Raw genomic sequence first — 27,641 nt, 5'->3', positions numbered from 1 at the left:
GCGGCGGCCGGAGCAGTTGCGGCGCGGAGCGGCGGGCCGAGCGCGGCGGGCGCATGGAGGGCGCAGCGGGCGAGCGGGCGCCGCTGCTGGGCGCGCGGCGGGAAGCGTTCGCGGGCCGGCGCGCGGCGTGCGCGGCCGTGCTGCTGACGGAGCTGCTGGAGCGCGCCGCCTTCTACGGCGTCACTGCCAACCTGGTGCTGTTCCTGAACGGCGCGCCGTTCAGCTGGGAGGGCGCGCAGGCCAGCCAGGCGCTGCTGCTCTTCATGGGCCTCGCCTACCTGGTGTCGCCGTTCGGCGGCTGGCTGGCCGATGCGCAGCTCGGCCGCGCGCGCGCCATCCTGCTCAGCCTGGCGCTCTACCTGCTCGGCATGCTGGCCTTCCCGCTGCTGGCCGCGCCCGCTACGCGCGCCGCGCTCTGCGGGGCCCCGCGCCCGACGCGCCTCCGCAACTGCTCGGCGCCCCCCTGCCCCGACGCGCCCACCCGCTACTGCGCGCCCGTCGCGCTCGGCGCGCTGGCGCTCGTTGGGCTGGGCGTGGGCGCCGTTAAGGCGAACGTCACGCCCTTCGGCGCCGACCAGGTGAGCGCCTCGCGGGTGCGCCAGGTGCGCTCAGGTGCGCACGGGCGCAGAGGAGGGATGGCCCCACAGATGGAGGGGCCCTCCCTTCTGGGGAGGGGCCATTTGGGAGTGATGGAGAGGAGAGGAGATCTGGGAGGGTGTCCAAGGTAATGGCTGTCGGAAGAGCTTTCCGGGACTCGCCAGCAACAGGTGCAAAAGCCCTGGGGCCGGGAAGGGAGCGATGCCCTTGTTGCTGAAGCTGCTTCCATGACAGTCATGCTGCAGTATATAAATGTATCAAATCAACACGGATTGTACACACTTGAAGTCCCCTAAGGTTCTATGTCAAATACCTTTCAAAAAACCAAAAACAGAACCAGGGAAAGAAGTGGTAGGCAGGGACCAGGTCCTGTGAAGCTTTTAAAAGGCTTTGAGGTGTGTTTTGAATAGAGTGGGGAGCCTTTGTGGGTTTGGGGGAGGAGTAATAGGATCTGATGTTCGGTTCTAAAAAAGGGTCTTCTAGAGCACAGGTGTGTGCCTGGCAGCTGAGGCCTGACCGCCAAATCTGGTCTACTTCCTGTTTTTGGAGGGCCCACAAGCTAAGAATGAGAGTGGTTCTTAGGTTCCTGAGTGGTAGGAAAAAAGCAAAAAAGAGTCTTTCGTGACAAGGGGAAATTTTATGAAATTCAGATTTCAGTCTCCATAAATAAAGCTTTATGGGAGCAGCCCTGCCTGTTGCTGGCCACACACGAGCCTGGGCTGGGGCTGCTTTCATGGTGCCGTGGCAGAACGGGGGAGTTGTGACAAACACTGGGTGTCTCTCAGAACCTAAAATACTTATGCCCTGCCCGGTTACAGAAAAAGTTTGTGACATGTGATGTGGAGATTAGTGAAGGAAGTGATGAACACAAGCATACCAGGTAGGAGTCCGTTACACTGGCCCAGTTAGAGAGAGGGGTTTGCACTAGATGGACTCCGTGGACATGGAGTCAAGAGCGTGGATTTAGGGGAAGTCGTCATGGTAGAGTCAGCAGCAGTAGGGAAGATCATTCCCTAGGTTTTTGTGCTGAATAACCATGATTCTACCAACGGCTTGCTGTGCACCAGGCCCTGTGCTCAGTACTTGATTGGTCCTCGTGACGCCTCTGCTGCTGTTGTGCTCGTTTTACAGATGAGGAAACCAAGGCTTGAGAGGATCAGTCATGTGCCCCAAGTCGCACAGCTAGTACATGACTGAGCCAGGGTGCAGGAGCCTGGCCTTTGAATCTGAGCTTTAAGTAAAGGACCTGTGTCAGGCTACCCATGACAACAAGGTGTTACCTTCTAACCATGTTGGGAATGATAGCGGCCTCATGTCCCGGATTCTTCCTTCTCTGCACCAAGAAATGTGCTTTACACACGTGAACTCATCGGACCTCATGCGAATCTCATACCCACTTGTCCAATAAGAAGATGGAGGTACAGAAGAGGGCCTCTTTTTGTTGTAGTGAGTGATCCGGCTGGGGCGGTAGTCCGGCTCTGATTTCCTGATTGCTGCTTTAACCGTGGCTTCGAGATGGGTGTTGTGGCGCATAGTGCAGTTGGGGCGGAGTTGGGTGTCTGGGCCCAGGCTCGTGGCCCAGCCGTGGGTGCCGTCAGTGAAAGCACAGCATTGGCAGCACCGTGAAGCACCTTTAAAGACCGGCCACATGGGCCACGTGCTACGTGAACATTTGTCTTGCCCCTCACTGTCCTTGTTACACTGCCTTATCTGAACCTCAGGACAGTTTACAGACTGCTCTTGTCTGTTTTACCGGAAACACCCGGGGAGAAGGTTCGACCCGCCCAGAACCACAGCAAGGGAGTGGGAGCTGGGTTTTGACCCAGGCAGTCCAATTTAAATGTCCATTCTCTCCATTTGATAATGGACCAGCAATTAACGTTTCATAACGGACTGTGTGCTCTTGTAGAGGTTATCAAGAATGAGTGACAGAACAGGAACTTTTTTGATGTGTAATAACACTTGGACATTAAAAAAAAATGCTCTCTTCTACCAGATAACTGGCTTAATCTCTTCAAATATTTTTTTTGATTTTTCATTATATTGAGTTAGCCAACATACGGTACATCGTGAGTTTTTGTTGTAGTGATCAATGATTCATTCATTGCATGTAATACCCAGTGCTCATCACAACACGTGTCCTCCTTGGCTTTATTTTCAGATTCACGTGGGGTGAAATGTCATCATGTTACAACTTACTTTTAAATTATTCAGCCTAAAGAGTATTTCATTTATAGCTACAGAAAAAGAGAACCAAGGATCTAAGTGAAGGTTATATAAAAGTGTATGTTTTGCTGTTACTTCAACTTTTGTGTAAGATTAAAACATTGAAGTACAAAGTTGAGATGTCCTTGAAGTGGTGGATAAAGTGGACGTGGACCCTCCACGCACTGGCATATCCCTCAGCCATGAGCGCTGGAACATGCTACAGTGGGGATGAAGGCTGGCAACACCAAGCCAAGTGGTAGATCCAGACATGAAAGATTAGGCGTCCTTTCATTCCTCTTGTACGAAAGTGCCTGGCATGGACAAATCCATAAAGACTGGAAGAGGAGTGGCAGCCGGGGGCGGTGGAGAAGGGATGGGAAGTGCCTGTGAAGGAACGGCGTTTCTTGGTGGTGTGATGAAATGTGGAATTGGATAGTGTTTGTGGTTGCTCAAGTGTGGGCATGTCAAAACCACGGAGCCGTACATCTCAAAATGGTGAATTGTTTTGTATGTGGACTGCGTCCGTGACAAAGCATCTAGAAGGGAAGCCTTGGTACCCTTCTGTCAGGGTGCTTGCTCCGTGGCAGGTGCTGTCGGCTTGGTGGAGGGGGTGTGGCTCCGAGACTCAGGTCTGGGCGTGAAGCCTGCCAGGCTGGACCTCAGGGTGACTTAGCTCCTCATCTCCTGGCTCGCCTCGTTTTGAGGAAGTCTGTGTTTCTAAGGCACTTTTTATGCTTCTCTGTCACCCCCCCATCTCTGATATAGGGCCTTTAGGAAGTGTTCCCAACGAGAGATGAGTGGGGTCAGGCTGTGCAGCTTTGGGAGGTGTCCACTGGCTTGGGACAGCAGATGGGCCACTAAAGAAGCCATGGTGATCCACACTGATGCAAATCGTGTCAGTCCCTTCATCCTCCCCTGCGCTTCAGCTGTTTGAAAGGTCACATTCTTTTTCTAAATAGCAAACTGAAAGAAGAAAAGCTTACTTTACAGATGTAGAGAGCAAATGATATTTTTTTTTCCTAGTGGAAAAAAAGTGACAGTCTCGTGCATTTGAAAGGATTTTTCCAAAGCAGCCAACTGTCTGGCTTACTGTATGTGGCTCTGTTCTGTTAGCTGCACTTTTCTGAGCTGAGGGCAGTGGTATCTGTTGACCTGTCACATGAGAGGCTGTTTACCCTCCAAGGGGAGGGCTAGAGGCCCCTGCGCGCAGATGATGATGTAATGTGACTGGCTGTGGGCTCGCCAGCTCAGGGCACAGAAGCATGTGATTTGCAGTTTATAGGATCCGGCTTCCCATTTGTAGGAAAAAAATCACTGGTATGTGCTTATTTAGGGCCTTAGTAAGAGGCTTTGATTTCTAAAGTAACGTTAGAGAATTAGACTTGGACGTTCAAAGCAGCTGGATGCCAAGTTCACGCGGGACGATGTGCACAGTGTCGCCATAGGTGATGAAAGGGTCTGATGTACTTCAGCTAGTACGTACATTGTCTGCATTGAGTGTAGATGTTCTGTTTTACCGGCCCTCTTCCTTTTGAGGCCTGCTGAGCGCCCCCCATTACTGGTTCTTATATCTTTAGTTATATTTTCTCTGTAACCATTTCTCTGCTTTTGATTTTTCTTTCCTCTGGTCTTTCTTTGAATAGCGTGAATATTTGCGTCCAGTTTAGTGACATTTGTATGCATTGTGTCCCCATGAAGAGCTGTCTTAGAAATAAGAGAAATTCCCGGGACAACTCGTTGACTCTGTCCTCACGCCAGCATTTGGTGTAGGACCTCCGTCCTAGTCTGACATAGACGGGAGAGTTGAAGCCCCTCCTGAGAATGTGTGGTTTACTTAAGACTCAGATTTTCAGTCTGGGATGCTGGTGACCATGTTATCAGCTCAAGCATGTCTCTTGCCAACACAGTAGCCTTACTTACTCATTTTGGATTAAAATTTTTTTTTCTTTTGAGGAGCACACAATTTTATTTTATACCTGTACTTTAATTTCAAAAAAACAGAGGTTACAATATTGTATCAAGTTATATGATTGCTAACAAGGTGCTTTTTTGTATCTTGGACTTGGTTGTTTGGGCCCCCATTGAAAACCTTCTTTGTGCTCTTCTGGTGGAGATTGTTCTGTGGAACCTGTCAGATCTATGATTGGCACAGAAATCAGTCTTTTGATAACTTGTAACATAAGGAGGAGACAGCAGAGGTTCCTAGAACAGCAAGCCGAGGACCATCTTTCTTTGCAACCCAGCATCGACCTTTAGCTAGTAAGCTTGTTTAGAAATTGTGTGAGATTACTGGCTAGAGTAGAGTGGTGTCCGTGTAGACGTGGACGTCACGGTGAGAAGGGAAGGAGTGGGGGGTGCCTGCCCCCACGTGGAGTGCCACCGGCGCTGTGGGGCCCGTCGCAGTAGTCCCGTGGGGAATGTTACCTGGTGCTTCTGCCGAAGTTCAGGAGGTGAGCAGTTGTTGAACCCTCCAGGAATCTCTGTCCTTGCCAGCGTGTCTCCCGGCTCCCTCCATAGTCTTCCTGGTCTGAAGTAGCGTCTAGTGTTTCAGTCTGGAGTTTCCTCCGTGGCCCGGATTGAGCAAGGCGTGGAGCTATACAGCAGTGGTTCTAAAACTTACTGTGAGTAGAAGTCACCTGGAAAATGTTTAAAAGGCTGATTCCTGGTTCCCAACCCCAGAGATGATGACTCGGTGGTCTGGCCTGAGAGCCTTGTGAATCGGCACTTTTGGGAAGCATTCCAGTGTTTGCAGAGCAGGCGGTCCCCAGATGTTACTTTGAGAAACTCTCTTGGATTTCCTGGATGTGAGCACACTTAAGCACGACTCAGAAAGTGTAGCGGTTGAAGTTGTGGGGTGCTCCTTCGGCAGGGGTCTGGAGCGTATCTGTAAGCAGAGCTGAGTGTGCTGCGTTTCTTACACGCTGCCATGATGACGGTGACCATGGTCACTTCATCACACAGGCTTTTCATCCGTGAAGATTACCATGTTTCAAAGTCTGTTTCCTCCCTGTTGTTTTAGGTTAAAGACCGAGGTCCAGAAGCCACAAGAAGGTTTTTTAATTGGTTTTATTGGAGCATTAACCTGGGAGCGATCATTTCGCTGGGCGGCATCGCCTATATTCAGCAGAACGTGGGCTTTGTGACCGGCTACCTCATCCCAGCGGTCTGCGTCGGCGTCGCTTTCCTGGTCTTCCTCTGCGGCCAGAGCGTCTTCATCACCAAGCCTCCCGATGGCAGTGCCTTCACCTATGTGTTCAAGATACTGGCATATTCGTGCCGTCCCCAGAAGCCAATCAGAGATCACAGTCAGAGTGGGTGAGTGCCGAGTTGTGATCATAGGCTCAGCCTAACACGACTTTCCCGTCGCTGTGAATAAAGTACTCGCTTATGTCTGACGCAGGCTATCTGCAGGGCTCTGGGCTAGTCTAATGTCTCGTGTCAGCTCGAGGGGTGGTGTGGCATTACTGTCTTCCAGCAACCTGATTCCAAGCTCATACTTTTAGTGCTTAACTTCCACATTGAATTTCTTCTCAGTGCTGATTTAGATGGACTTCTTGCCTATATAAAGATGAGGGAGGTAGGGGTGCCTGGGTGGCTCAGTCAGTTAAGCGTCTGCCTTCAGCTCAGGTCATGATCTCGGAGTCTTGGGACCAAGCCCCGAGTCAGGCTCCCTGCTCAGTGGGAGCCTGCTTCTCCCTCTGCCCCCTGCTTGTGGTGTCTGTCTCTCTCTCAAATAAATAAATAAAGTCTTTCAAAAAAAAAAAAAGATGATGGAGGTAGAAATTGGCAGAGAGACACTCTACATATTGTGTACATTTCTCTTCGTATTCTAAAAAGCTTTAGACCCATTTGAATGACAAATCAAGCAGTTGCTTCCTTTGTGGGTACCTCCCTGTGCTCCTTAAACAGTAAGCTGTTGTTTCCCACTTCTGAGTCAGCAGCTGTGTTGGGTCAGGGTGGGCCCATCATCCCATTGTCACCGCAGCCGCTCTGTGACAGAAGGACATTATAGCATCTGGAGATGCAGGTTGGGAAACTACAACATCCCCTTTGTGTGGGACTTCCCTGTTTTAGCACCAGAGCCCCACGTCCTGAGGTTTGTAGCACTGAAAGCCCCACGCCCTGGGGAAGTCCCAGGCAAACTGGGATGGATGGTAGGTCACCATCGATGCATATTAATAAGGCAAGTCCGGAACTTAGCCCGAGAAAAGACCTCAACAGTTTTGGTGTTTGTTTGTTGAAGCGTAATCTTCTCGTAGTACAGTGCATCCCTCGTAGCTGTACAGTTCTGAAATTATGACAGTCTTATTTGACCATGTGATCGTGGTGCGGTCAGAATATAGAGTATTTCCATCACCCCAGAGAAGTCCCTGGGACCCATTGTAGTCAACCCCCTCGGAATATTTTGATCAGAGTAGACGTTCCTGAGGGATGGTCAGTCCCTGAGCCAGAGGCTGACATTCAGCCACACGGAGCCTTCTGCCTCTCAGGGCAGCACGCTCATGGCTGGGTGGCCCTGACTGCTGGAAGGTTCTGCAGGCCGACCCCAGACCTGCCGCCTCCTGGCTGATCTGCTTCTATCTTACGTATGCCCTTAGAGTTACGAGAATGTCTGATATTTGCTTGCACGAGATAGGCTTGAAGCTGCTCCGGAATAGCTCTTGTGGCCCCGCCCCTGGGCTTCAGGCTGCGGCTCCTCCGCGGTCCCTGCACGGGGTTCCCGCAGGCCCCGCAGCCAGTCCTGGAATCTGCAGGGGTCAGTGTGGCATTCAGACTCCTCGTTCGGAACTGCCGATGGTGGCACCACACTGAAGAATGTTTAAAAATTCAAACCATGCCTCCCTGTTCTGCTTTGCCAGAGCCTGACTTTCACTAGGCAGAAGCGGGGTTTCACATCCCAGGTGTTCATTCTGTAGATTGATTACTCACAAGCAGAATACATCTTCTTGTAAAGTTTCAGTGTGTCGGTGTGGGTGGCACCTGGTAGACATTTCAGTGAGAGAACAGTACTGCTTCATGGACGGTTTTGGGTTCTGAATGCGCAAATGGCCTGATGAGAAAGATCTGGACTTCTATTTGGAAATCTGATTTCCTGTTAGGTTTGTTTTTGGACAACTGGCACAGTTAAGATAAAAAGGAGAATCTTGCAGAGAGGTCGGTGGTCCAGAGAATTCTCAAATTATGCTCTCCTTGTACACAGAGTCTGAGCTCTGTGACCTTGGGCAGGTGAATGACCTTGCCAAGCCTGCATTCCCTTTTTGTACAGTGGAGAGGGGCTCATCTCACACGATCATTGTGAGGTCTGAGAAGCTGACGTGCGCACAGCTCTCAGCAGAACACCTGGCCCATGATGAGAGTCCGGCTGATGTCAACTACTTGGTCAGGATGCTCTTGCAGAAAGTCGGCTCCAGAAATCGAGGGAAGTTCAGCATCGCATCACCCAGTGTTTCCTTTATCTGGCCCGGTTCTGGTTTCCTTCTGGCCTAGGTTGATCTGTGTCTCAGAGACTAGTTTAATGCTCAGTCCCTGTGTATCTGTTCAGTTCATCAGACTGAGTGGAAATAGCTCTAAACCTTCTTTGAGATACAAACCTCGTGGAGTTGAGAGGCTGAGAATTAATAGACGCCGTTCCTGGGAGAGTATCTTCCTGGGAGAGTGCAGCCGTGTGTGCGTAGAGACCCTGCACACAGTTCCAGGGAGCACGGCCTCCTGGAGCTGGGGCGCGTTCTGGGTCCCGTCTATGTTTCACGTCATGTGTGTCTGTGACTCCATGTTGGACCCTGTGTGTTGCAAAATGATACACTAACAACGTGTGTGAGTTAGGGAAAGTGTGAGGTGCGTGTCAGCTTAGTACTTTTCAGAATACCTTCACTACGTAAGCTAAGTAATGTAACCAGTAACATGTCTGAGTGATTCTGTGTGTAAAAATGGATTTGTTACTGGTCACTGACATGTTTTTAGAGAGACACATGTAGCATGATGAGGCATCACTGATAGTATCTGAAAGAGGTATGCAAGGACTTTACATTTTCTCTTGGCCAAAAAAATAAAATAAAATAAAATTGAAAAGCTGCAAATATTTTCAAATGAAAGTGTGGATAGAATCTTTGGAGTTTAGAATTTCTCTTTGAGTGTGGTTTTCCTACGTACAGTCAGGAGTAGTGTCTTTCTAAATTTATTCGTGTATCTCTAGCACCGGGTAGAACGGACCTGGGCGTGTAGTACGTGCCTGATAAATATTTGTTGAATTGAATTTAGTTGTCCAAAATTTGGCTAAAATATTAAGTTATAATTTTTAGTCTTTTGAGTCCCCCCCCCCATACTCTAAATGTTCAGATGAAGAAATGTCAGTGTTGTGAGACAAAAATGATTTAAAATAGTAGTCACTTAGTTATAAATTGGATAGGAGTTTATAAACTAAAAAGCAGACCACTGCCATTTATATATGAGTCCCAGAATTGGAAGAAGGGAAGAATTCTTAACGGTAATTCATTATCTCCTGGTATTTCTGGCTTTAGAGAATAGTTGGCAAATAAAACAAAATTTTTTTTTTCTGTTTTATCCCTAAGAATCTAAGAGCATACATCTCTGTTGGAGTGTTTTGGAGCTATCCACAGGGACGTGCTAATTTTATAATTAATGCAACTGTCCTAGAATAAGCGAACAGGTGCAGCTGCTAATGCATGAGCCACGGCCAGAAGGCCTGAGCTGTGACCATGCCCGACACACCTGAGCGGGAGGGTGAGGCCTGTGGCCAGGGAGCAGAGGGGCAGGTGGTGTCCCCTGTCCCTGGGCCTCAGGCTCTGCAGCCAGGGCCCTTTCGGCCAAATCCCAGCCCCGTTCTCTGGCTTTGTTACCTTGGGCACGTTCTCGACCCTCTCCGTGCCCTGGCTTCCTCCATGGTGCAGCAGGACCAGTAAGACGACCCTGATGCATGCCTCCCAGCGCCGTGGTCCAGGTTAACGAGCGAGCACCCAGTGCCACCGGCTGCCTGGTGACATCGTCATGTCGCCGTTGCGATTGCAGTGCCCTGCCAGAGCAGAACCCTTCCTCACGGGCCCATCAGCGGCTGAACTCTAAGTCAGCAGCGTTAGTAACAGCGTCAGTGTTATGCTTGTGACGTTTTCACATTTGAAAAAGCCAAACAGTCCAGCCCATTTTTTTCCCTCAAACGCTCATCCAGCTGTGTAGCTGAAGTAGTGGCCAGCTTCAGACGGAACCGCTGGCCTTGCTCGGCGAGGGTGACGGGAGCCGGGCTAGAGACCGGACGCCGCGCTGTGTCTGCGGCCTGGTACCGTGTCAGGAGCCGCAGGCGTGCGTCCCGAGCAGGCGCGTGCGTGTGCTTCCCGCCGGTCCGGCCGCTGTGCTTCGTGTGCGCGGTTAGTGAGGAGCAGGGTGACTTGAGCAGACCAGTGCAGCGCGCTGGCTTCCTGCCTCCAAACTTAAATTGTTGCCACAGACTTGATTTCTGGGGCTGGAAGAAAACTAACTCCTTCATTTTATCTCCCAAAGTGAAGGCCTTGGAGTCCTTCAGCACTCTTCTAAACACAGTCTGTTTGATTCATGTAAGAGGTCTCGCGGAGGGCCGTTTTCGGAGGACACGGTGGAGGACGTGAAGGCCCTTGTGAAGATCATCCCCGTGTTCTTGGCTTTGATACCGTACTGGACGGTGTATTTCCAAGTGAGTGTGACGGTCGGGTATCCGTTGCTTTCCGTCCCCACCCTCGCGTTGGTTGCCCCCAAAGCGCAGGGCCGCCGTGCTCTCCTTTGCGGAGTCTCTGGGATCTCGGAGTCCTGCGTCCGGCTGTGTCAGGCGTTTTGAAAACCTTTGCATGAGAGAAGCTGAGAGCGGGTGTGCTTCTGTGTTTCCAGGCCCCACCTGTGGTTTAATTCCTCTGTTGCTTCTTTTCCAAAGCCGATGTCCAGATGACCTGTATGAGGGCCAAACACTCGATCTGTTTTCAGAGCCGAGCCCCGCGCGCGTCCTCGCGGAGCGGTGTGGGGTGGGCAGCAGGCTGGCACGCGGGAGTGTCCCCACCCCTCACCATGCCCTTTCCACACCCAGATGCAGACAACGTACGTTCTGCAGAGCCTTCATTTGAAGATCCCGGCGATTTCCCGCATTACAGCCACGCCTCACACGGTGAGAACTGAAATGATGTGAAAGTGTCACCCGGAACTTATGTAACGGGCGGGTGCCTTAGGCCAGTCGTAGGTCCTTCACGAGGGTCCGCGGCTGCTCGAGCCAAAAGCTTTCTCGTTGGGACTTCTGCTTATGTTACAGACTGCTTCTGTCGGCTGTGTTGTTCCCTGGGTGATTGACGGATGTCAGCCAACCACTACTATTCCCACCTGACTGTTCTCTCCCTAAAAGCCCAGAACAATGCAAATGCACTTAGACATGAAAATCTTTTTCAGTTCCAGTGTCTTGAAACTGAGACTTTTTCCCTAGGAGGGTGTACTCTGTAGGAATGGACTCTTCTAGAATAAAGATTTTCTCAGACATCAGCGATGAGGTGAGTGAGGACCTGCTCCTCCCGAGAACTAACCTTGTCTCGTGCGTTTCCATTCCAGTTCCCGGCGGCCTGGCTGACCATGTTCGACGCGGTTCTCATCCTCCTGTTAATTCCCCTCAAGGATAAACTGGTTGATCCCATTCTGAGAAGACATGGCCTACTCCCGTCATCCCTAAAGAGGATCGCCGTTGGAATGTTCTTTGTGATGTGTTCTGCCTTCGCTGCAGGTGGGGAGGCGTTTCGGTCGCATTTCTGGAGCTCGACACTGGTGTTCGCCGCCGTGGGTGTCTCGGCACCGTGACCAGCCCCAGGTCACACTGCATGTGCACGCCCTAATAGAGGACAGCCATGGGGGGCCGTGAACGGGGGTGTTCACTTTCTGGTTTCCGTTATGTGAAGGTTAAGATTTTCTCCCTGAGGCTGTGCCGTTTCTCTTCTAGAGCTGAAACCGGTAAAGTGCTCTGGAAAGTGACTTTTGGCTTGGACCGCTGGGGGCTTGTTCTCTCCCTTCCGATTGAGATTGTGGACGACTGTTGATCACTGAATGGATGAATTTTTGTATCCGTCTCAAAGTCATGGGTTCACCCTTAACGTTCTTAACTTTAGGTCCAGAGTCAGCTTTGGTCTGCCCCTGAACAATGGCGTGTGTGTTTTGTGAGGAGAAAGGTTTTATCAAGTCCAGGTCCGTGACCAGCCCCCATCCCCTAGAGAGGGGATGTGAGCCTGCACCCCAACCCCGATGAGGGGAGTGTTCCTTTGGGGGCCCCACTGTGTCTTCATGACTCTTAAATTCTGAACTGGGAGGTTGGTGGACTATCTTCTATGGACGTTCTCAACTCTGGAGTTCTTCCTTCATTAATATTTTGAAAACTGTGGAACCATAAGACAGCTTAGTTACATAACAAGAACAGAAAAGCTGATGTTCCTGAACCAACGGTATATCGCGCACTGTTACGAGGAATTTAACGTTAAGCACTGCTGAGACAGAATTTAATATTCTCCAGGACTGTTTCCCAGCAGCCTCTGTGCACTGTCCCCAGAGTGAACATATTGATATAGTACTTAATAGATTTAAAGAAATGAGTCCCTAGGCTTAAGAAATCTATATTCCAGGGACCAGGACATTTTAGAAGACAATTACGTTTTCTCTTGATCAAATAGATAATTAAAGTGAGGTCGTGTCTGAATGAAGTTTTTACTGTGTGCTCTGTTCATGATTCTGTTTCCCTTCCAATCCTGTGGCACATGGGGAAATAAGCAAGAGCAAATAAAAACTAAATTGCAGTGGGGCTGTAATTGCGGGTCTCATTAAGCAGGATCAGAGATCATCAGGGCTGTCGGAGTCATAGCTGCCTGGGGACGGTGTCTGATTGTCTGTCCTGCCTCCCCTGAGCACCTACCACGGGCTCAGCTTTGGCCCCTGCAGCTCCCTTCTGTCCCTGCACTGGGGGGCCCTCTCTGCACCACGGCCACGTCAGTCATGTGCCAAGGAAGGGGGTCCTTGTTCTCTCCCCAGGAAGGGCGGTGTCCTCGGTTTTCAGGCATTCCCTAGGAGATTCTGGGCTTGGGCTCCTTTTACCGTAATCTTTTCTTCCGGTGCGATTGCTGGCCCGGTAGCTTCTGGGGGCTGCCCTGAGAACCAGGGAGGGCGTTCCTGTCGTCTCTGCACATGTTTGTGTAGGAGGCAGCTGACAGATGAGTGACCTGAGAATACCCCGTGGGAATGGCATCCACCCTTCACCAGTGCCAGCAGAGTGCACGGCACTTCACGCCCAGAGCTGGGCAGAACAGGCCCTGCTCTGCAGGCTGCCTGCGCCCTGGGGGTGGGGGTGAGGGACTGGTGTGGTCATGCGGCCTGAGGCTTCTGAGTTGGAATTGCTTTCTTAGAAATGGAAAGCACCCACTAAGCTTGTGTTCTTCAGTAGTGGAAAAGGAGCCCCAAAGTCATCGGTTCGGAAATTTTAAGTATCTGGTACTTGATGTAAGCACAGTTTATTAAATGTAATGTAAACAGTGGCTTGAGCTTCAAGCAGTTTTATTTCCAGCTCTAGCAAGTATTTAATTGGAACATTAATAGGCTTTGAGTAGAGATTGAAACCATCCTAGCAAACCAAAATTTTAATAGAAAGGAAACTGTTTTGCCTTTGAACTTACTACCCTCCCTGTAACCAATCAGTATCTTCCATTTAGAACCATGCCTGCTGGTAATGGTTCATTCTTTCAGGTCTTGCAGCTGAGAATCAGGCAGGTCCCAGGGGTTTTTTCAAGTGTGCGTAAGGAAAAAGGAAGTGTGTTCACAGGTTAGATCTCCTTTTCCCCTTAAAGAACTGTGTGTGTGCTCCTGAATTACTGGGGCGATAGATGCTCACTGGAGGGGAGGTATCTTGGAAGCATGAAGATGAAAATAAAAACCAGCTGTAATTTCCCTGGAGACGCTCACCATTAGGACAGTGCAAACCTGCCTGGTCTTGGTGTGTCTGCACACGTGTACCCCCTCTGTGATTTTGCAGAAACAAAATCCTTTTGTGCAAGCTGATACGAGTCTGATGAAGAAAAAAAATAAGTGTCAGGAAAACCATAAGAGTGTATAATAAAATATAATAAATAAGAATTAAGGAGGGAAAAACTGCAAATACAGACGAGCCCCCCCCCATGCACACGCACGTGCAGGCACGCACACACAGACACACACAGACACACACACAGTTAAGCGCTTATAATTCCACCACCTTAGGAAATCTGTAATTGCATTCTGCGGGTGCATGGGAAAATTGCATACGTGTTATGTGGTAGATACGTTTATATTTCCTTTGTCATGCTTTGAAAACCAGCCCTGAAGTATCATGAATATCGTTCCATGTCAGACGTTTTCTCTGCAGTCCTCTGGGGTTGGGGGTTGGAGTGCTTGGGTTCATGACTCTGGGCCTTACTGCAGGGGATTTCTGCAAGTGTCATCATGGCATCCCTGTAAGGCTTTGGATAATCTGACGGAATTCTCTTCTGGGAAGGTAGTGACTCCGCCATCATCCCAGGCTGGTGGTGCCCACCCGTCCATGTGCTGGCCCCTCCATCACCCTTGGAGTGCTTGTCACACAGGGGTGTAGGCGGGAGTCTGTGCGCAGCCTTCAGGGCCAGAGAGCATCCTGAAATTGGGGCAGAACCCGCTGAGAGCCTTTTCCTGGGTCATACCTGCCATTAGTAAGAACCATGGGCCCACAGCAGGTTTTCAAAACTTAGTATCATACAGTCGATCCATGGTCATGACAAATGCACAGAGAAGAGCCAGGGAGACCCTAGAGTGTCCATAACCCCCCATCCAGGGTGACCGCATGATGTCTTCCTAGGACATTCGCTGTTACAGCTAAGTTCGTCTTTTTTTTTAAATAGAAGTGAAACAAACCATTCATAATTGCTCTTGCATATTATATACATACCGCTTTTCTATGTCAATTACACATTTAAATCATGGTTTTTAACAACTACACAATATCGCATTGTTAAATATACCATCGGTTCCTAGACCAGCCCTCTCTCAGTCCATAGGATGGCTGACTCCAGTCTATCTGCACGCCAGACACGCTTGTGCAGGTGCCCTAGTCCGTCCACATGTCTGCCCTCGGCTTTGGGTCCCCTTGGTGGGAAGTGTTGAGGCCACGGGCATGGGTTCTGCTGTCTGCTCCCTTGTCAGTGCTCGTTAGTTTTTCTGTGACTCTCTTCCCTGAAGGGTTTAAACACAGTACATCTTCATTTTAATGTATGTTATGGTGATGGTGATTTCCCTCCCACACATCATCAGTCCTCGGATTCTGTGTGCCGTTATGCCCAGTGGCGTTTTGTACCAGGGTTTTCTTGTTAATGTTGACCTGTAATCAAAACTTTCATCAGAGGAATAGTCTTTCCAGGGTTTTCATCTTTTCTTTAATTTTATTTATGGCATCTTGCAGTTTTATGCATTTCTTCATTTTAGATCCTGTGCATTTTGTGTTAGGTTTATTCCTAACTACTTGATGTATTTTTGCTCGATCACATGAGGAATTTTTTAAAAATTCTGAGTTCAAATGAATTCTTTTCAAACAGTCACTTATTTTCTTCAGAAAACATGGTTCCTCTTCCTGCCTTCACGGTGGTTCTCCGTCCCTGTGTCTCTGTTGGGCGGTGTTGGCGGGACTGTGTGCGGCGCTGGGAGAGCTGGTGGTGATGGAAGCCCGCTCCCGCTGGGACTTCGACGGGGCACCTCCAGGGCAGCTCCCCAGGGAGCTTAGAACCTGAGTTTGAGACACATTCGTGGTGATGCTAAATTTCTAACCTTTATTTCAAGTTTATTGGGTATTTCTGGTAGAAATGAATGTCAGATTTTTCTCCAGTAACATATTTTGGGTTCCAGGAGGATTACATGCCTCCCCCCCCCGGTATTCATGCTTTTTATTTATATTAAATTCCTGGTACTCACTCCTGCGGTTTCTAAAACAAACGAGTTTGTCCAGAGGGCAAGCTGACTGACTGCCGTCTACTGTTTTATTCACACCTGTGTGCCTCCATCCCTAGTTGACACCAGTCTGGGTTTTGGTGTTGGGGTCGTGTAGCTTCATAAAAGGAGTTGCTGGACCCCCACTTTCTGTGGGCAGGAGAGTAGTTCAGCAGGGGAATTCTCCGTGTGCTCCCTGGGGAGCTCAGACCTGTGCCTAGAAAAGCATATGAACGCGTTACTCTCTCAGGGGGAATGGGATGATGTTTTCACCTTTTTCTCAGTTTTGTCCAGATTGTGTTTTCTCTTGAATCACTTAAGTGTTTTTTAAAAAATGTCCCAAGTAAACCATTCATTTTATTGAGTTTTAGAAAAATTATTGGACTGGAGATAAAAATTGTCTTTTAAAAAAATCTGTCGTGTTTCATTCCTCATTTCCAGTTTTGTGTATTTATGTGCTCTTTTTTTTAAATTAGGTTTGCCAAAACTGTATGTATTTGATGATTTTTCCATAGAAGTATTTCTTGAATTTCTCAGTTTGACCTTCTCTGTGTTTTCTAACAATAGAGAATAATTGAGATATAATTTCTCTCCATTACCTTGGGTTTGTTTTGTGATTTTCTCTCATGAGTTAGAGTTTTTCTTTACTTTTGCCTCTTGTTCCCTGTTTAATAGTGAAAACCGTGGAATGGCATGAATTTGCCTGTCACTGCTGCTTTGTCAAGTCTCATGTGCTGGGATTGGTTGTGATTGTGTTGTTTTCTGAGACTACTGAACCTGGCTTTCACTTCCTCTATGACGCAAGAGTAATTCCAGAGACCTGTTTCCCTCCTACTGATGTTCATCCATTGGTTAATGATGCCTCGTCCTACTGTGGAATTGGGAGAGATCATGGCTTTGGAACTCCCGCATTCGGACTTCAAGCCCTCCTTTCCGGCCTGGTAGCACTTTCTGGAAGTATTTGTAGGAGACAGAGAGGATGGTTCCTCTGTTGGAGCGCCATCGGCTGTGTTCATCAGATGCGTTCTAGCAGGAGCCCTGAACTGCAGGGCCTGCGAGGGGCTCTGGGGGTCCAGGAATATGTGGTGGTCTCTGCATCATCGGTCAACAGGGCATGTTCCTGCCCACACCCTCTCTCAGACACTGTGTGGGTCTCCCAGAGTGACCCCATGAGCGCTGACCTTTGTGTCCCCTCCATTCAGTGAGTTCTGAGCTGTGTGTTGTGTCCACAGAGGCCAGGGCCTGCCTTTGGGCCTCCGGATGGCAGCCCTTGGACCAGACGAGCCCTTGGTGGTTTTTGTCTTCTGTTCTGACGAGGACTTGGAGAGGCACGTGTCTGTCTTCTCTGGGGTTAACTGTGGCCCCTGTGGGAAGGTGGCCCCTTGGGGGAGAGGTGGTGCATGTGGGGGTCCTGAGCCCGTGTGTGAGGCCAGATTTTGTGCTGCTCCCCTTTCAAGAGCAAGGTGCCGTTAGTGTCCCTGGCTTCTGTGGAGAATAAATGCTATGGTGTCTGTGAAGCGGGGGGCAGAGGGCTGCGCGTTGGCGCAAAGGGCCCGCATGAAATGGAGCACATCTGTGATTTCCGGTGTGTTTCTCTTGAATCTTTCTGCTCTTGTCACGTGGTGTCGCCTCTTCCTTTGCTGCTGACCTCTTCCTTTGCTGACTGCTGCTGCGTCTTGGCTGTCCTTCCTGTCCCCTGACCCCCTCAGTGCTGGTGTGCATTCCACCCCTGTCCTATCCAGTGGGTTTGGTCTGCTTTGACCCCTGCAGAGTCATCGGTCCCTGAAGAGTGTGCTGCGTCCGCTGTTCCGGCACCTTCCTTCACGCTCGTGCCTATGCTTCCTTGTTAGCTCCCTGCTGTTACCGCAGGACGGACTGTTCCAGGGCCTCAGTGGTTGGCATCTCCCCTTCCTCCGTTATCAGCTCCTGCGAGCAGGGCTCCGTCCCGTTGTCTTCTGCGCGGTCGGCCACGCGCTCCACGCCCCTGATCCTTCCTACCACAGGAGAGCTCTCGTTCATCTTCACAGGCTCTCTTCCTGGCCTCATCCTCTGTGTCCCCCTGGCCAGCACCCTTGTTCTGCCTCATCTCCGCTGGTCTGCATGGCATCTGTGACGTGGGTAAGACCACAGAGCAGGTCTTGTCCCCAATGGCATGCCCCACACGCAGTTGTAAACATGTCCTCTTACCTGTCTGGCCTCCCCTGTGGAAAAGAGTGTTTTCTCTAGCTTCAGGACTGCTTGAGAGGGTCCTTCCCTACAGAGCCAGCTGCGCTAGTATTGCCCCAGAACCTTCCAGCTGCACGCTGGTAGCCAGTGCAGTGACCTTACAGCGTGAGGGGAACCTCGGCTGACCCAGAGGAAGCCAGTCACACTTTGTACCGTGCCCAGAGGACAGCTGTCACTTGTGCCACCACCAGCATCCTGGCAGAGACAGCCCCGGACACTGCCACACCTCAGACGCCCCGTCCAGAGCAGCCAGGAGCGCCAGACACACGGCTCTGCAGGCCTGGGGCTGCTCCTGCGCTTCCTGCTAGAGGACAGGGTGCGGGGGCTGGGGTCCCCTCCACGTGCCTCTGGGGCAGGGATGCAGGTGTTTCTGATGGAGGTGAGCCAGAGGCCTGTCCTTACCTTGCTCCTTTGATACACGCTGTCCGCATTCTCCTTGTTGGGACATTTCCTGTGACCTGTAGCTTGGGGGCAGATTCCCAAATTCGTTTTCCCGTCCTCCTTTTACTGGTCGCCTGGACCTTTCTCATTCTCAGGTTTTAAAAGGAGTATTTCATAGAGTCCCCTGCCCTCTCCCAGACAGCTGTCCTTCTTCGTACTCTCTGTTTTGAATACATGTGTGTTTGTGTGTATAGTAAATACTAGGGCCCATCATCCCCTTCACGGCTCTTCAGAAACAAAACCGGTGACCTCTCCAACCTAAGAACTTGGAGCTACAGCTGTTGCTTTTAAACTGTACTCTGATTGGTTTATTTTTTGTTGTACAAGGAGTGGCTGTGCTCTTGCTCGTTTCCTTGTGTCTTTTTGTTGCCCTTGACGACTGACCAGTAACGGAGCGAGATCACGGTGCTGCTGAGGGCGCAGGCTGTTTGCCGGGGTTCACCGGGGAATCTGGCATCGCCAGCCGTGGCAGTGGTTGTAGTCGTACCGGTAGTAAGTCAGTGGACCAGCCTAAATCCGTTAGCGTGGCAAGAAGGGACTACCTCACAGCCGGCGCTGTGACAGAGGGCGCACAGGTGCGCCATCTAGACATTGGAGGATTAAGTCACACGTGTGGAGCGTCTGTCGTGTGGGGCAGTGTAGAGACCCGCGGAAGTAGTCTGGTGGGATCGGTGCTTGAGAAACTATTTAGGAAGTCGGGAGCCGGGCAGTCCTTTAGGCCGGTTGCTTCTGGGGGCAGCTGTGTCACTGGGCCTTACCTTCTACTTTTTAGAATAGTCAGAGCATCTTGCAGCAAGCCTGTAGTGCTTTAGTTTAACTGCAGATGTGAATGAACAAGTGTCCTATTAACCTCCTTATGAATTCTAGGAATCTTGGAGAGCAAAAGGCTGGACCTTGTTAAAGAGAAAACCATCAATCAGACCATCGGAAAAGTCGTGTATTATGCTGCTGACCTGCCGATATGGTGGCAGGTCCCACAGTACGTGCTGATTGGCGTCAGTGAGATATTCGCCAGCATAGCAGGTGAGGCCTCGCTCCCACCGGGTCTGGGGCTGGCACGGTCCGGAAGGGACGGGGCCAGGATGTCTTCCTGGGTGCTCTGTTAGAACGCATGGAGACGCAAGGGGCCTATTGCCCTTGGGTTTCGTGGCAGCAGCTGTGGTTCAGAAGGTAGTCAGTACAGTGAGACCGTGGCTGAGGTTCTTGTTTCTGGGTATAAAAACAGGGTTCCCAGAGACATTTCTAAGGCTTGTCCACTACCGTGGAGGCGCCACAAGAGAGAGAAGGAGGAAGAGGCCGTGGGTGGTTCTTCCCAGATCGGACACTTCCTAACCACAACTCTGTGGTTACGCCGTGGCAGCCCAGCCGCCAGCTGCCACCAGAGCTCTGGGTGTGTCAGGTCGCCTCGATGAAGGAGGCAAACCTGATTCCTGAAACCTGTTGCACAGGCCTCTCTCCTCCTGAGAGCAAGATTCTGTGGGGTGTAGACAAGTGCCTTGTGTGCAGACCTGTTCCCAGCTGCTGGAAGGGCGAGACAGAATGATGACCACAGCCGGATCGATTGTGGGGGGATGCAGGTGGTGGTTCCCCTCCGCACCTGTCCTCAGACTCAACGCAGAATGCGCTCATGACTCTGTGAAGGAGATGAACAGAGTGGTCCTTCGTTTGGAGTACGTTGTAAATCTCCACTTGTAGTTGTTATAAAAATCTGAATTTACAGATGTCTACATTGAAATTATTTTAGAATATATTGCCTTTAAGGTAGAAGTCTTACGTAGAATCCCCATTTTAGTCTGTATATGTTGTTTTCAGACCCTCCTTAGTTGAGAACATAGAAGTTTGCTGCTTTAACCATGTAGATGAAGCAGTACGAGAGCCGACAAGTCAGGTGCTACCGTGATGTTTGAGAGTGAGGACTTGAATTTTTGCTCCATGACTTACTTGAAGGACTGTCATGGTGAATAGAAGGGGCCCCTGATTTTGACCTTGTGTTAAATGCAGTCTTCAAAATAGGGAAGGGAGCTGCCCTGCTTACCCGAGTCCCCACGTGGGGCCCCGTGCTAACCCTGACATATTTAGGCAGGGGCCCTGTCAGCCCACCTCTCACAGAAACAATGCTCTTCTTTCTGTAGGTCTAGAATTCGCCTATTCGGCCGCCCCCAAGTCCATGCAGAGCGCCATAATGGGCTTGTTCTTCTTCTTCTCTGGCGTGGGCTCGTTCGTGGGCTCTGGACTGTTGGAGCTGGTGTCCATCAAAGCCATCGGCTGGATGAGCAACCACACAGACTTTGGTAAGGGCCACACCGTCTGTTTGAACACGGCCGTTGGCAGAACCCGGCGCTCGGGCTGCGGTAGGCGTCCCAGCACCTGTGGTCATGTTAGCGGAGCTCGGGCGCTCGGGAGCTGGCTGAGACCCCTCCCCACCTGATCCCCTACGTCCCTGCGAGTTTGCCGGGGCGCAGGTGAGCCCCTCTCTGTTCCGGGGCCAGATCAGCTTGGCCACACCTGCGGGTCTGTGGGGCTGCTGCTGCTTCCTTGACATATCTTGCCTCAGTAGAGTCTGTATCACCAAGTTCTCTTGGTTTACCTTGGTTTGTGTTTGTTCTTCTTTTCATGACAGTACCTTTAAATTTTCTGCTGTTGAAGACACAGATAATAAGGTCCTTTCTTGAGTCACGGCTCTGACTCGTGACCGTCAGGAGGGGATTTTACCGCTGATGCCAGTAGGTGGCATGTTGGGGCGCTGAGCAGAATCACTCACCAAAGACAGAGTTCTGCTGTTCCCAGATCTGTGGTAGCTTTTAACTGGACGCAGGCCATGAAGGTTTCTCTCTTCTTACGTTTTGCCTGTGAAGATGGCCTTATTACTTGTTCTTGCTCAGTCATGCAGCATTTGCTCGGGTCCAGGGCCCTTAGCCACTTTCAGGTCATAAATCTTGAAACTCTGATGAATGCCTGCGGACTTTCCCAAAGAAAATACAGAATTCCAAAGCCCTTCCCTGACTGAGCGAACATTCCCGTCCTGAGGGGCGAGTTCAGGCCTGTGGAGCTGTGGAGTTCCAGTGTGACTTCCAGAAACCATAGCCGCCCCCGCGGCCCCCGGAGCCCTGGCACGCTGTGCCCGGCTGTGGGAGCATCTCCACGGCTGGCTCAGACCGGGTTGTTCTGAAGAGAGCAGGCAGGGCTGGGGCTTTGCTCTTCCTTCCCGGGCCCCTGGGAGGACCATGGAGCAGGGGCACAGTGGCTTCTGGGAATTCTCACGGGCTCTTGGTGTCCTGTGATCTATTTTGCTGTGCACAGGACAGACCTTCAGAGAAAGTCTTGCTGCAGAGACCAGACTCTGTGATTCTTCTGTTTCTTTGTCTTATTTTTCAGCGTATCTTAAAGGCTTGGTTGGTTTCGGTGATTTCATCCCTCGTCACTGATTAGTGTCTCCAGCTTCACCATCATTCGCCCTTCATTTCTCACAGGCTAGTTTCCGGTTCCCGCCGTGAGGCTCGTCTCCAGTCCCTGTGCCCGGCACACACAGGTCTTAGAGCTGGATCCTGTGTGTGGTGTTGTTTTCAGAGCAGTGTGTCCTAGGACAGCCCTGCACAGTATCTCGTGCTGTCCTGATTTTCACACCAGTAAGGAGAGTTGCAGCGAGCGGTGTCCGAGCCCCCAAGGCCCCGCAGCCCCCAAGGCACGGAGAGGATGTGGACGAGGGAAGCGCACAGTGGGCCAGGCAGCTCCCTCTCAGCGCCCTCCCACCTGGGGGTTTGGGGAGAGAATGGGCCCAGGTAACCCCCACCACACACACCCAAATAAAATCTTGCTTCGGGAGAAGGAGCAGAGGTGTCCTGGGCGCCATCTGTGCTTTTCCTTTCTGCCCTTGGTTGAGGTTGGTGATGAAGCAGGTGGCGTTGAGCCGGCTTAGCATCTTACGATTGACACACGAAGTGGCTCCGTGTGTTGTTACAGGGCTGCGGTGTGGAGGACGAGCCCCCGCTCGTACTCCGTTGCTCCCTTCCCTACCTGTCCCGCCGGTAGGCTGGGTGTTCGTCCTCATCATCATCACTTAGATCCGGGGTAATTCAGACTTAAGCATACCAGTCTTTTTTTTTAAGGATTTTTTTTTTTTTGAGGTTGGTTTTAGAGCGTGCACAAGCAGGAGGAGGGGCAGAGGGGGAGAGAGAGAGAAAGGGAATCCCCAAGCAGGCTCCATGGTGAGAGGGGAGCCCAGGCGGGGCCATTCCCACGACCCTGAGATCATGACCCGAGCTGCAGTCAAGAGTTGGACGCCCAACGGAATAAGCATCCCTAAAGCACACGCATCTTAAGTGCACGTCTGGAACATTTTAATCCAGACCGGGATGCAGGACATTTCAGGAGGCTTCCCTGTGCCCTGCCATAGGCCGTCTGCTCACCACCCCACCAGGCGCTTGGTGCTGCGACGTTGGGCACCGTGGACTCCTCCTTTAGTTTTTGCTCTGTTGTGGCTGCCTCCGTCCCACACTTGCATCTGGGAGTCATCCCCTGTGATCCCTTCTTTCTTACTCTGAGGAGTAGCCCATCAATGAGTCGGTCACAATTCATTGATCTGTTCTGCTCTTGCTGCGTGCCCGTGGTGTTTCTGGTGTGAGGTTATCATAAGTAAAGCTGCTGGGGACCTTCTCACACATACGTCTGGGGGCACGTGTGAGCTCATTCCTCCAGGGCCCAGGAGTGTCTTATCATATACAGCCTCCCAGAGTTTACTGTCTCAGGTGTGCTGTCCTTCAGTCTGTGAAGAGGCCCAAGGCAGTACAGCGTGACTGCTTGTGGGTGGTGAATGGGCCTCTGAACACCCTTCCTTATCCCACACAGGCCGACCCTAACAGGGAAAACTGTACTTCTCTTGGCTTGCCAGCTTTGAGCTTCAGAAGTTTAAGACTTATTTACATATTTACTTGAGAGAGAGCATGCGCGTGCCAGCGCATGAGCAGGGGCAGAGGGAGAAGCAAGCTTCCCGCTGAGCAGGGAGCCTGATGCGGGGCTCGATCCCAGGACCCTGAGATCATGACCTGAGCCTAAGGTAGACGCTTAATTGACTGAGCCACCCAGGTGTCCGAGCTTCAGAAGTTTGAAGTGACTCCTTAATTTGGGGAGATTTCTGTTTCAGTATTGGCACATAGAGTGACATCATCGGTGTCCCGACAGCCAGCTTGTCTGGTACCGTGGAGCTAACACAGCTGGTGACAGGAAAGCCTGGGCCCCACGAAGAGCGTGCCGCCTCCCAGTGCCTGGGATGGAGCCGGCGCACAGTAGGGGCTCAGTCACTGTCCTCCGCTACCTGCTGTAGATGGTCTGCTAGAAATTCAGGTATTACCACACCCCCTCCCAGACCGATCCACGTGGGAAATCGTTGCCCTCTACAGCCTGCTCGAGCACGCGTACAGACGTGTTACGTCCATCGTTAATTGTGTTTACAAATACAAGCACCATGAAACACTGCAGTTAGTTAGTATGTGTTCAGACGCAGAAGAGAAGTTCCAGAACAACCCAGCTTTACAAAGCCCTTCAGACGAACAGAAGCCTCGAGTTTTTAATAAGCAAATCAGAAAGCTGCTTCTGATGCATGTGAGAGAGCACAGCTCTGGAGACGCTGCTGACCAAGGACGCGTCTTGATTCGTCTGTCGAGAAATGTGTCCGCCTTTTCAGTGGGTGACGAGGGTGCGAATGGAAGGACGCCTGTGGGCCATGATGACGGGGTCAGGCTTTGTCAGGAGCCCAGGGCGATGTGTGTGAGCAGCTCTGGCTGTCTCCAGACACACGTCGTATTTTCTACACACTTCTGCTTGCTTCTCCCCATTGACTGGTTGTGGTCAGTGGTGCCGTGAAAACTCCAGCGGAAAGACTCCTGGTTTACAGACTTGGTGGTCCTGGACCCACATGTTCAGTGAGGACAGTAACAGGCTGGCATCGTGAAGCCTTCATGTGTCCCGGGTCCTGTGCGGGTACGTTACCTGCACGTTTACTCCTCACACCGACACTGCCTGCTGGCTGCTTTGTTGCCCCCATTTCACAGGTGGGGAAACAGCCCGGAGGAGGGCCAGCACGTGGCTTTGAGCTTTGTTCGTTGAGCTTCAAGATCTGTGTCTGTAACCTCTCCAGCCTGGTTGGGGTATATGGGGAACGACACGGAACAGTGTATGTGGAAGGCCGTGCTTCGTGCTTGGGCAAAGTTGAACATTAGGTATGTTAGCTGTAGAGACGAAATGTGCACCCGTTTCACTTTGAGGGTGCCGAAACCTGAACGTTTTGGGGAAAAATTTAAAAAACAAACCCTGTCTTCCTGTAGTATGTAGAGTGTATGCCAGCCGTCCGCCCTGGCTTGTGAAGGGCACACGTGTGGGAGGGCGCTTACTGTCCCTGAACTGCCGACCGGCACGGGACATCCAGAATCCTAACTGGACGTGGTGCCCGGGCTGTCCCACGGTGGGGCGTGGGGCGTTGGTAAGTGTCCAGATTCTAGACCCGTGCTGTGGAGGGCATCACCTTCAGGATCGGCGTGGGAATGGCCTCGTCAGGACCGCTGTGCCCTGGGCCAGCCAGCAGCCCCCAGGGCGAGCACTGCAGGAGAAGACCGGGACGAAACACCATTCGGTCCAGTGTTTGCTTCTGGGGGGGCAGGAACAGAGTGGGGTTGTTTGTTCACATTCCCCAAACTTTCTGTATTGGAAAAGTTTAACTGCAAAAAGACTTTCTCGACATCGTTTCTGCTGTGGTCAGTGGACGCTCCCTGCATTCACCTCAGACGGTCCCCTTCAGCCCACCGCTTGGCTTCTCTGGTGGATGTGGTCAGAAGTCGGTCTTGTCGCTGTGCTTCCCTGGCCAGGCACTTTAGCCCCATCCTTCCGTCGTCCAGTGGGGAGACGTTTGAGGAGCAGGGGGCCGTTCACGCCAGAGACCGCAGTCTGGAGCCCGTGCTGGAGACAAAGCTGGCTTCAGAGCGGCGTCTGCGGCGGTTTTAGAAGCAAAATACTCGTGCGTTTTAAATTACAGAGATAAGATTTTTTTTCTTCTTTCTCTCTTTTTTTTTTTTAATAACCGCAGTTAAAAGTCACCCTGACTTAGCTAGAAACCAAACTTAATAGATAAAATCTCAAACAGGACCTAAGTGCGGCTGACGTGCTCCTTTCTCCTCGTTTCTCCCCAGGCAACATTAACGGCTGCCATCTGAACTACTACTTCTTTCTTCTGGCTGCGATTCAGGGAGCCACCCTCCTGCTTTTCCTCATAGTCTCCGTGAGATACGACCGGCAGCGGTCGCGAGCCAGCGGGGCGCCTGGCAGCAGGAGGACCTGACGTCCCCAAGGCCACAGCCAGTGGACTGAAGGTGGCCGTGTGCTGAGCAGGACAGGCTTCTCCAACTTCCTGACCACGCGCACGGTCCCTGGATTGTGTCTCCTCTTCTCCCAGATGCGCTGGGTAAGTGCCTTTCCATGGTTTCCCTCCTGGAGCAGATGCGGGCTGCTCCTCGTCCGGACTGCCGTGAACCCCTGGACAGAAGCCCACGGCGGAGCTTCGGGCCTCGGGAGACCGCGTGTGTGTCCGTCGGCGTCGTGATGTGTTAGATGCGGGCACCGTTTCCTCCCCGCATACCGTATGATCTCACTTTGTTTTTCCCTTGTTGACTAATAAACATCTACTTATCTTGAGGAATGGTAGGGCTTTTTAAGAGACAAAAGTCTGATGCTGCAAAGATTTTGTGCAAAGGTCATGTCGAGGGTTTCTTCCGTAAGCCGCCAATCCCGCCATTTCCCGGCCCATCGGTGCGTGCTGGTAGTGAGTGGATTTCGTCTGCTGCTTCAGAAACGACTTCTCTTTTCAGCGATTGACGTTGGATTTTTTTTCTCAAGAAAGAACTCGCATCAGGAAATACTTGAGATCGAGTGTCCTATCTGAAGCTACAAAACAACGTGCAGGGTATTCGAAACCTCGCCTCGTGTGTCCTCATGGTCACCTCCTTCTGGACACCGCTGAGGTTGAAGACCAGTCGTGGAGGAACGTTAGGAACTCGTGACTTGGAACAGAATTCGTGTTGCTCGACTGTTACACGTTACCTGTGGACTCGAGCTGTGTGGTGTCACTGGCTTCTGGATTGTTCTGGTGCTGGACGTGGGGGCCCTCATGTTGTTAAATAAAGTGTTCTCTGTTGCCGTATTTTTGGTGTAGCTTTCTTATAAAAACCCATCAGATGTGCGACCCGTTAACTACCTCACGGGGTTCGTTCACCACGACGGAGGAGGTGCAGTTTCCCGAGTCGGAAGTGACAAGAATTATGTAAATCACCTGCTCCTGTCACAGCTCTTTGATTTTTCCCCGATAGTGATTCTTACGCCTGCTGTGTGTTAGAATAGAGTTTTATATCTGGAGGAAGAAAATGAACCCAAGAGCCCCTGCACTGTTGCTTGTCTGTCTGTAATACAAGGTACAGGAAAGTGCAGGGAGATCCTCTGACTGGTGCAGTTCAGGCAGAGCGGAGACAGACGACTGTTCTCGGTGGGGCTGCCGGCGTGAGTTTGGGTTGAAAAGCACCGATCTCACAAATACGGATTCCACTAGAGATACAATGTATGTCTTCAGGATATGCTGAAAACTGTTCACCTGTGCTGTCAAAAATACATTCCTTCTGTGGAAGGAAGTAGTGAGGAAAGGGAAAAAGAAGGTCGAGTGATGGGGCTGGGCTGTGCCCGCCTTGGGCACCTGGCGGTGTTCACGCCACGGGCACACGGAGGTGGGACACGGGGTACCCCCTGGGGGCGTCCCCGGATCTGCAGGCACCGTCCAGGGAAGTCTCCCAGGTTCGTCGGAGGACTGGCAGATCAGGGTGGCAGCCTTGTGGTCTCTCGGCTGGATTGAGGTGGTAGGTGACCGAGTTTACCCTGTGGCACTAAGCAGTAACGGAACAAAATTCACAGAACAGATATCCTGTTGTGGGAGATTTTTAGAAACGGTGCGCCTGCCCCGAGGACTTGGCGTGTCTTCAGCTTGTTGGTGTCGGCCTCGGAGAGCACACAATTGTGCTCTGTTGGAAGACGCTCCCGCCTGCCTTCTCGTTGTTGAAGGAGGACGGGATGGAGCTCTTTACGTCTCCCCAGTATCATGGGCAGACCAAAGAGAAGGTTTTAATAAGACGGACCTTTCCCACACGAGCTTGTAGGAA

At 51.3% G+C, this 27,641-nt stretch overlaps 1 protein-coding gene across 2 annotated transcripts; it reads left to right on the top strand.

Annotated features, from left to right (window-relative positions):
- The first annotated feature begins 17 nt into the window (after positions 1 to 17).
- On the top strand, positions 18 to 26,638 carry SLC15A4 (solute carrier family 15 member 4). 2 transcript variants are annotated; one of them, XM_057305926.1, is made up of 8 exons: positions 18 to 578; positions 5,825 to 6,120; positions 10,378 to 10,486; positions 10,871 to 10,948; positions 11,380 to 11,548; positions 19,321 to 19,476; positions 20,586 to 20,744; positions 25,632 to 26,638. In XM_057305926.1, exons 1-8 carry the CDS (start codon positions 54 to 56, stop codon positions 25,778 to 25,780), a joined length of 1,641 nt encoding a protein of 546 aa, XP_057161909.1. In that variant the 5' UTR covers positions 18 to 53; the 3' UTR covers positions 25,781 to 26,638. The 2 variants fall into 2 exon arrangements, with proteins under 2 accessions (XP_057161909.1, XP_026370472.2); XM_026514687.3 differs by having other exon boundaries at positions 10,318 to 10,486.
- Positions 26,639 to 27,641: the final 1,003 nt, after the last annotated feature.

The sequence above is a fragment of the Ursus arctos genome, unplaced genomic scaffold, assembly GCF_023065955.2.
Source record: "Ursus arctos isolate Adak ecotype North America unplaced genomic scaffold, UrsArc2.0 scaffold_34, whole genome shotgun sequence".
Taxonomy (NCBI): Eukaryota; Metazoa; Chordata; class Mammalia; order Carnivora; family Ursidae; genus Ursus; species Ursus arctos.
This window is presented reverse-complemented; position numbering and strand designations above follow the sequence as displayed.

Coding starts and splice junctions, on each gene's coding strand:
- SLC15A4 (XM_026514687.3), top strand. CDS start 54: ATGGAGGGCGCAGCGGGCGAGCGGGCGCCGCTGCTGGGCGCGCGGCGG. Junction 10,949..11,379: donor TTACAGCCACGCCTCACACG/GTGAGAACTGAA, acceptor TTTCCATTCCAG/TTCCCGGCGGCCTGGCTGAC. Junction 19,477..20,585: donor GATATTCGCCAGCATAGCAG/GTGAGGCCTCGC, acceptor TTCTTTCTGTAG/GTCTAGAATTCGCCTATTCG.